Source organism: Lepus europaeus, chromosome 7, assembly GCF_033115175.1.
Source record: "Lepus europaeus isolate LE1 chromosome 7, mLepTim1.pri, whole genome shotgun sequence".
Taxonomy (NCBI): Eukaryota; Metazoa; Chordata; class Mammalia; order Lagomorpha; family Leporidae; genus Lepus; species Lepus europaeus.
Window position 1 is genome coordinate 55,725,824 of NC_084833.1, and position 9,001 is coordinate 55,734,824.

A 9,001-nucleotide genomic window follows, 5' to 3' on the forward strand; every position below is an offset into this window, starting at 1 on the left:
AATTACATACTTTAGATTACCTATGCAAAACATATTTTAAAATTCTGCTTCTAGATATGCGTGTCAATCTAAGTACAGTATTTAAATGAAGTGACAGATCACTGTAACAAATCAATTTTAAAATTGCTTTAAAAAAAAAGATTTATGGGGAGCCAGCGCTGTGGCATGCTGGGCTAGGCATCTGCCTGCTGTGCCAGCATCCCATGCAGGTGCCAGTTCATGTCATGGCTGCTCCTCTCCTGATCCAGCCCTCTGCCTATGGCCTGAGAAGGCAGTGGAGGACAGCCCAAGTGCTTGGGTCCCTATACCGATGTGGGAGACCCAGAAGAAGCTGCTGGCTCCTAGCTTTGGATTGGTTCAGCACCAGCCATTGTAGCCATTTGAGGAGTGAGCCAGTGGATGGAGAACCTTTCTCTCTTGCCTTTCACCCTCTCTATCTCTCTCATTCAAATAAATAAAATCTTAAAAAAGAAAGAAAAAAAAAGATTTAAAGGGCCAGTGTTGTGGTGTAGCAGGTAAAGCTGCTGTCTGCACCGCTCGCATCCCATAAATGCCAGTTCGAGTCTCAGATGCTCCACTTCCAATCCAGCTCTTTGCTAATGGCCTGTGAAGGCAGCAGAGCATGGCCCAAGTGCTTGGGCTCCTGCATCCATGTAGGAGACCTGGAAGAAGCTCTTGGCTCCTGGCTTTGGACTGACCCAGCTCCAGCCATTGCGATTTATTTATTTATTGAAAAGCAGAATTTACAGAGAGGGAGAGACAGAGACAACGAAAAATCTTCCATCCACTGGTTCATTCCCCTGAATGTTCACAACTGAATGTTCACAACCAGGAGCCAGGAGCTTCATCCAGGTCTCCCATGTGAGTGGCAGGGACCCAAACATCTTCCACTGCTTCTCCCAGACCATTAGCAGGAAGCTGGATCAGAAGTGGAAAAGCTAGGTCTTGAATAGGCATAACCTGCTAAGCCACAATGCTGACCACAACTGTAAAGATTCAAAGATGAACATTCTCATCTGCTGGGTCACTGCTCAAATGCCCACAATAGCCAGGGCTCTCCCATATGAATGATAGGGACTCAAGTACTTGAGCCATCATCTGCCGCCCCAGGACTACCAGGAAGCTAGATTAAAAGCAAAGCAGTCAGAACTTGAACTGGCACTCCCATGTGGGACATAGGAGTCACAAAGGTTTTAACCCCTGGACCACAACATCTGACCCAAAGATGAATATTCTTTTTTTTTTAAAGATTTATTTGAAAGTAGAGTTATACAGAGAGAGAGGCATAGGCAGACGGAGAGGTCTTCCATCCACTGGCTCACTCTGCAATTGGCTGCAACGGCCAGAACTGCACCTATCAGAAGCCAGGCGCTTCTGCCACGTCTCTCACACAGGTGCAGGGGCCCAGGGACTTGGATCATCTTCTACTGCTTTATCAGGCCATAGCAGAGGGTGGGATCAGAAGTGAAGCACCTGGGACTTGAACTGGTACCCATACGGGATTCAGGCACTGCAGGCAGCGGCTTTATTTTATCCGCTATGCCACAGCGCCAGCCCCAAAGATGAATGTTCTTTTTTGTTGTTGTTGTTGTTGTTGTTGTTGTTGTTTTTGACAGAGTTAGACAGTGAGAGACAGAGAGAAAGGTCTTCCTTCTGTTCGTTCACCCCCAAAATGGCCACTACGGCCAGAGCTACGCCGATTCCAAGCCAGGAGCAGGCGGAGGATTAACCAAGTGAGCCATGGCACCGGCCCCAAAGATGAATATTCTTAACATTTCTATTATTCAAGCTCCTATTTCTTCATTCAACAACTATTTACTGTGAGCCTATTATGTGACAATTTTTTTTCCTTAAGGATTTATTTATTTATTTGAAAGGTAGAGAGTTATAGAGAGCAAAGAGAGGTCTTCCATCCTCTGATTTACTCCACAAACGGCTGGAGCTGGGCTCATCTGAAGCCAGGAGCCAAGAGCTTCTTCTGGGTCTCCCATGCAGGTGCAGAGGCCCAAGGACTTGGGCCATCTTCCACTGCTTTCCCAGGCCATAGCAGAGAGCTGGATCGGAAGTGGAGCAGCCAGGACTCAAACCAGCACCCATATGGGATGGCAGCACTGCAGGCGGCAGCTTTACCTGCTACACCACAGCACGGCCCCAACAATTTCCTTTTTACAGCAATGCTACCTACTAGCAATCTCACTGTCCAAACAATCACTTTCCATTCAGATGTATAACAATTGTATAACAATTAAGAAACTGGACAAGAAACAAACAGCATGTCAACTCGATTGTGATAATAAACTGACACATATGTAGTTGTTCAAATAATAGGGAAAGGACTTAGTAGGTGCTAAACATTTTACTGAATTTTCTACATCATCTCACTTCACACAACACAATGACACAGATACTATTTTCATTACATAAGGAAACTGGTGCTCAGCAGTTAAATAACTTTCACAGGGTGGCACCGTGGCATAGTGAATAAAGCCACCACCTGCAGCAAACCCGTATGGGTTCGATTCCAATTCTGATCCAGCTCTCTGCTAATGCACCTGGGAAAGCAGTGGAAGGTGGCCCAAGTATTTGGGCCCCTGCACTCACTTGGGAAACCTGAAAGAAGCTCCTGACTCTGGATAGGCCCAGCTCCGGCAGCTGCGGCCATTTGGGGAGTGAACCAGTAAATGAAAGACCCCTCTCTCTGCCTTTGCCTCTCTGAAACTCTGCCTTTCAAATAAATAAATAAATATTAAAAACAAAAACAAAAACTTTCATATGTTAGTAGATAGACAGTTAGATCTATGTAAGTACAGTCTACCTTCTATGTCCATTGACTCCACATCTTCAGATCCAATCACTGATGGAAAATATTCAAGAAAAATAATGCGTCTGTACTGAACAACTGTACAAACTATGTTTACTCATCATTATTCCCTAAACAATGCAGAATAACAACATTTACATAGCACTTACATTGTATTAGGTATTATAAGTAATCTAGAGATGATTTAAAGTACAGGGGAAGATGTACTTAGGATATATGCAAATACTACCCCATTTATGTAAGGGACTTGAACATCCAAAGAAACTGGTATCTGGGGCAGTAGAATCCAGGAGCCAAAACCCTGTGAACAAGGGACAATGGTGCAGAACTTTTTAGTAGTTAAAAAAATAAATTATCGAATGTCTACAGGACTTGCAATTATATTTCCGGGAATGTCTGGCCATGTAAAGATATTTAGAATTAGGGTGTTACAAATTAAGTTCCAAAATTAAACCCATGGTTACAAAAAAAGCCATCAAAATATATAACATACTACAGAATAAATAACTGGGGAATACTCAGATACGTGTCAAATATACCTACCAAAAATAGAGTCCTTACTGTGGTTCCTATCAGTCTAATGCAATTTCCTTAATTTTATCTATAAGTAATATTTAAAAATTACAAATACTCCAACATCCCTGAAGTGGACGTGGTATTTAACACTAGACTGTAATCTATTATTAACAGGAAGTCAATAAAGTCCAACATTGGCATATCAAGAAATAACAGTAACAAATGAGATAAATTACTGACCTTATGAAATACAAAAACTATAGTAGAACAAAAATAAGTAAAACATGTATGATAAATCAGTGCTATAGACAAAAATAAAGTGAAAGATAGGGAGTGTAGCTGTCAGGGAACTCCTCTCATTGACAAGGAGATATTTGAACAGATATCAGGAAGTCAGAGAACAAGTCAGGGAGATAACTGAATGAAAAAAGGCATTGAGGCAAGAGCCCTGTTTTATTCTGAACTATCTACACAACAAATACCTTGATAACACTGACAATTTTTGAATCCAATGGTTACTTACTTCTCTTAGTGAAGAGATGCATTCAGATGCCAAAGATCTTTTCTTTTAGCTAAATGAATCAAAATACAGCCTCAATGGAAATGATGGCTTATCTTTTCCAGATCAAGAGCCTCTGCAAAGTAAATACTACTTCCTCATTCTTAACTATATTCTAGGTCTTTAAAACTAACCTAGGATCTGATTCCTAAGGTTCTGGAATAAGAAATTCAAGCAAAAAAGTATTCAAATTAAAGATGGGAGAACGAAGGAAGTACATCAAAACACAATAAAAACTAGAGATGAGAGGAAATATTCTTTAAATTTACCATAGGAAAATTGCTAAAATATCTAAGTGCAACAATTGAGAAATTTGCAAAAAATGCAAACAGCTAACAAGCACAGAAACAATGGCCAGATAACATATTTGACAGAAAAGGATTAGCAGTATTGCTACTCCATAGTATTCTAAAAGAGCTGCTTAAGGTTAAGCAAAACAGGCTTTGTTTGATTATTTATCTTCCCAAAACTAGTTGGTGAAATATTTACTCCAGGTCTCTATTAGAAGGTATTAGTGCATGTAACTTCACACATAATACCTGCTTGGGAGAATAAATTGATCTCAAATTTTCAGCCAGTTATTTATCCAATATCCATACAAAGCAATCAACAAATCTCTCAAGCAATAATTTTCAAAATTAATAATTACAAGCAAGTATATTTAGTCAAAATAATATATCATTTTTAAAAAGTACTGGCTAGTCATCATAATCAAACTTTTGATTTCTAGGCTTATGCCTGCATAAGCAAAATAAACTCATATCTACCTCCAAAACAAATCAAAACAAAAAGTGATCCACTAACTCCCTCCAGAGTGTAGTAATTATTCAAGGTAGGTATATGTTTCAATTCATTACAGCCAAAAGAAATCCTCGCAAGGTGACTCTGAGCCTAAGAATTTGAGCACGCAATTGTCACTCTTACTATAGTATAATGATGAATCATTAACATATGAAAGATGACTTCATTTTGAAATAACTTCATTCAGGAATTCACCTGAACTCTGCTGAGTGGTCCTGAACTTATCCTTAAGTTCCTTGACAGCAGGGATCTCTAGTTAAAGATGTTTAAGTAATAATAGTCCTGCTGCTTCTTGCAAGCCAATAAAGTCTAGAAACAAAGATTGATGCTGAAGATAGCACAATAAAATATCCATGTAATAATGCTGCTCGCCATAGGGGAGTCCCCCCAAAAAATGAAGGGAAAAAGAAAACCCTCAGCCCATGGAGTATCCGAACTGTGTGCAGCCCGGTACATTTCAGGACACTCAAACTTACTCTGTGGCCTAATTTTGTGAATGGGAAAAAACTCAGCATCAAGAGGTTAAGAGAACTGCCCAAGGTCACTCAAGCAATCAGTGGTGCAGCTCTACCTAGAAGGGTGCACTTCACCTGACCCCTTGCACATCACCCTGCCTCCCCGACGAAGAAATGATGACAGAAGGGCAGGGATCAGACTCCTGTGGGTATCCCGCACTACCCTTGCCTTGGCAAGGCTCGTCTCTGAAAGCTTCCCCTAGCAGCTCAGCCGGAGCGGAGGAAGTTGTACCCGAGAGACCGGCCACCGATCAGCCCCGCGAAGTGACAAGGCTGACAGGCGCAGCCCCTAAACGACCCGGCTGAATTCCCAGGAGCCCCTCTAGACCTGGCGCCGGGGTGACTGTTCTCAGAAACATCTGAAAAAACCTCCCAGAGAATCTCGCCCCCTCCTGGCGCGAGGAACGAGCTGGGAATGAGCCAGAGGGCGGCTGGCCACCAGAGCCGGCCATGTGTCCAGCCCGTCACGCCCGCCTCGCTTCAGCCGGCTCCTCAAACCTAGCCCGCAGTCAGCGGCCCAGCTCAGGATCCGACGCACAGGCAGCCCTGGCACCAGCCACCGCCGCCACACCAGACCGAGGTGTCCCGGCGTGGCACTCGCCTTCAGGTCTCAGCCCCACCCCTCCGGCTGGGCCGCTCGGCGTCGCGCTCCGCGCCTCTGGCCAGGCCGGAGGGCTCGGCCTGCCACCGTCTGCCCTCCCGCCCGCCGCCGCCGCCGCCGCCACAGCCAGCCGGGCGTCCTTACTTCATTGAGCTGGCGCTCCGCGGCCTCACGTAAGGCTGGGTCCATGGTGCCCCGTAGGGCCTCGATAATGGTGTTGGGGTCCATGGCAGCGCGGACTCGGTCAAACCCGGGACTCCGGTGCAACTGGGCCAGGAATAGCGCCACTCACTGCGCACATGGACCCGCCGCACTCCGCAGCGGCAACCGGCGCGAAAGGAAAGAGAAGCGCCAAGGCCCCGGATAGAACCTCTTCGCCTCGGCGTGGAGGCGGGAGATGCTCTGGCCACTTCCTGTCGGCGCGCCCGCGGGGCACCTTGGGAAATGTAGTCCACAAAACGCAGTCCTCAGCCCACGTGGCTTTTTGAGCTGTTGCTCTCAAAGATCAGTCTTGCTAAAATATCAAGTTCCACAGAAAGCACATTATAATCGTGGATTACAAAAACTTCACATAATAATCCTATGTGACCATAAAAGGAATCTCATGTAATGTGTGATGCAAACCATTGCTAGTAGCTGCGTAATTGAAGGAAACTTTTGAAAAGCAATTTGAAATGTATTTCTAAATGCCATAAAAATGTTCCCTCTTTGACTCAACATTTATAATATTTAAATATTTCGGGGCTGGCGCCATGGCGCAGTAGGCTAATCCTCCACTTGCGGCGCCAGCATCCCATATGGGCGCAGGGTTCTAGTCCTGGCTGCTCCTCTTCCAGTCCAGCTCTCTGCTGTGGCCTGGGAAAGCAGTAGAAGATGGCCCAAGTCCGCAGCCGCATGGGAGATCAGGAAAAAGCACCTGGCTCCTGGCTTCAGATCGGCACAGCTCTGGCCATTGCAGCCAATTGGGGGACTGACCCAGCGAAACGAAGACCTTTCTCTCTGTCTCTCCCTCTCACTGTCTGTAACTCTACCTCTCAAATAAATAAATAAAATCTGTTTTAAAAATATTAAAAATAATAATAATAATTAAATATTTCATTCATATTCATAAGAATTTATTCTAAAGAAATATTGTAATGAAAGATTAAATGAGCTTTATGTGTGAAAGGTATTTATTACACTACATATTTGTAACTATCAAATACTGAAATTATGCATTTTCATTGATTATAGAAATTTTAGCTAGGATTTTTTATAAATGACCTCTAAATGCAAATAAAAGCACAATCCCTATTAAAACTCACCTCTGAGGCAGGCCCTTGGTCTTATGCTAAGATGCCTGTGTCCTACATGGGAATGCCTGGGATCTGCAGCTGCCTCTGGCTCTTGGCTCCATCTTGCTGCTAAGGAGGGCCCCAAGAAGCAGTGGTGATGGCTCAGATAGGTGGATCCCTACTACCCATGTGGAAGACCTGAATTGAGTTCCTGGCTCCAAGCTTTGGCATAGGCCTCAGCCCAGCCTTGGCCATCTCAGACATTCAGGGAATGAATCAGCGGGAAGGAGCTCTCTGAATCTTTATTTCTCTTCCTCTCAAAAATAAAATAAAATAGGAATGGGCATTGTGGTGCATTGGGATTGCCTGGTTTGAGTCCCAGCTACTCCACTTCTGATCCAGTTTCTTGCTAATGCCTTGGAGGCAGCAGATGATGGCTCAAGTACATAGGTCCCTGTCACCTACATAGGAGATCCAGATGGAGTTCCTGGCTCCTGATTTCATCCTGGCCCAACCCCCACTGCTGCAGGCATTTGGGGAATGAACCAGTAGATAGGAGATCTCTTTACCTTTCAAATAAAACAATAAATCTTTAAAAAATAAATAATCAAAAAGTTACCATATTTGAAACACTCAGTTTCAGAAAGATAAATAACTTGCAGTAGGTCACACTGATAGTAAAAGGTCTAGTTTATCTAGGACTTCAAACTTAAGATTTGTCATCAAAGTTTTCATTCTCCCTACTGAATCACTCTGCCTCTCATGAGGAATGTGAAACAATGAGGGAATGGGTAAGCAAATTACAAGAATCCAGTCAATTAAATATTGCACAGCCATTAAACATTACCAATACAAAGGCTGGCACTGTGGTACAGTGGGTTAAGTCACCACCTTCAGTGCTGGCAACACATAGGGGCACCACTTGGAGTCCCAGCTGCTCCATTATGGATCCAGTTTGCTGCTAATGGGCCTGATAAAGCAGCAGAAGATGGTCCAAGATCTTGGGCTTCTGCACCCACATGGGAGATCCGGAAAAAACTCCTGGCTCCTGGTTTCAACATGGCCCAGCCCTAGCCATTGCAGCCATTTAAGGAATGAACCAGTGGATATAAGATCCGTCTTTTTCTTTCTTTCTTTTTTTTTTTTTTTAAGATTTTATTTGTTTATTTGAGAGGTAGAGTTACAGACAGTGAGAGGGAGAGACACAGAGAAAGGTCTTCCATCCACTGGTTCACTCCCCAAATGGCCGCAAAGGCCAGTGCTGCGTCGATTCGAAGCCAGGAGTCAGGAGCTTCTTCTGGTCTCCCATGTGGGTGGCAGGGGCCCAAGGAGCTGGACCATCTTCTACTGCTTTCCCAGACCACAGCAGAGAGCTGGATCCGAAGTGGAGCAGCCAGGACTCAAACCGGCGCCCATATGGGATGCCGGCGCTGCAGGCAGAGTATTAATCCACTGTGCCATGGTGCAGGCCCCATGGAAGATCTTCCTTTCTCTCTCTCTCTCTCTCTCTCTCTCTCTCATTTCTATCTCTCCGCCTTTCAAATAAATAAAATCTTTATAAAAATTACTAACATGATATACTTCATAGCAACACAAAAGCATTTATGTAAGAATACAAATACAGAAAGGCAAGAATAGAAAATGAAATAATTGACTTTCCAGGGTGATGAGATTTTAGATAATTTCCTTTCAAACTTATAATTGTCATAATAAAGTTATAATATACTTAAAATTATAGGATTTCAAACACAGTTTATTAAATGATCATTTACTGTCCTTAGTTTACCAAAAGGAGAAGATTGGGTACACAAAAGCCTTTCCCACAATAGTGGGCTTTGCAATATTAATACCTCTTACATGCCAGTCACTGTGCCTGGAAGTGAGGCATAATTATTCCTCATTTATAAATGAACC

The 9,001-nt window shown here is 43.7% G+C and overlaps 1 protein-coding gene across 1 annotated transcript in view; it reads right to left on the minus strand.

Annotated features, from left to right (window-relative positions):
- Positions 1–6,186, minus strand: part of IPO7 (importin 7) — a 70,334-nt gene extending 64,148 nt beyond the window's left edge. The window contains 1 exon segment of the mRNA XM_062196526.1: positions 5,958–6,186. Within this exon segment, the coding sequence (XP_062052510.1) occupies positions 5,958–6,041 (84 nt within the window). The 5' untranslated portion in view covers positions 6,042–6,186.
- Positions 6,187–9,001: the final 2,815 nt, after the last annotated feature.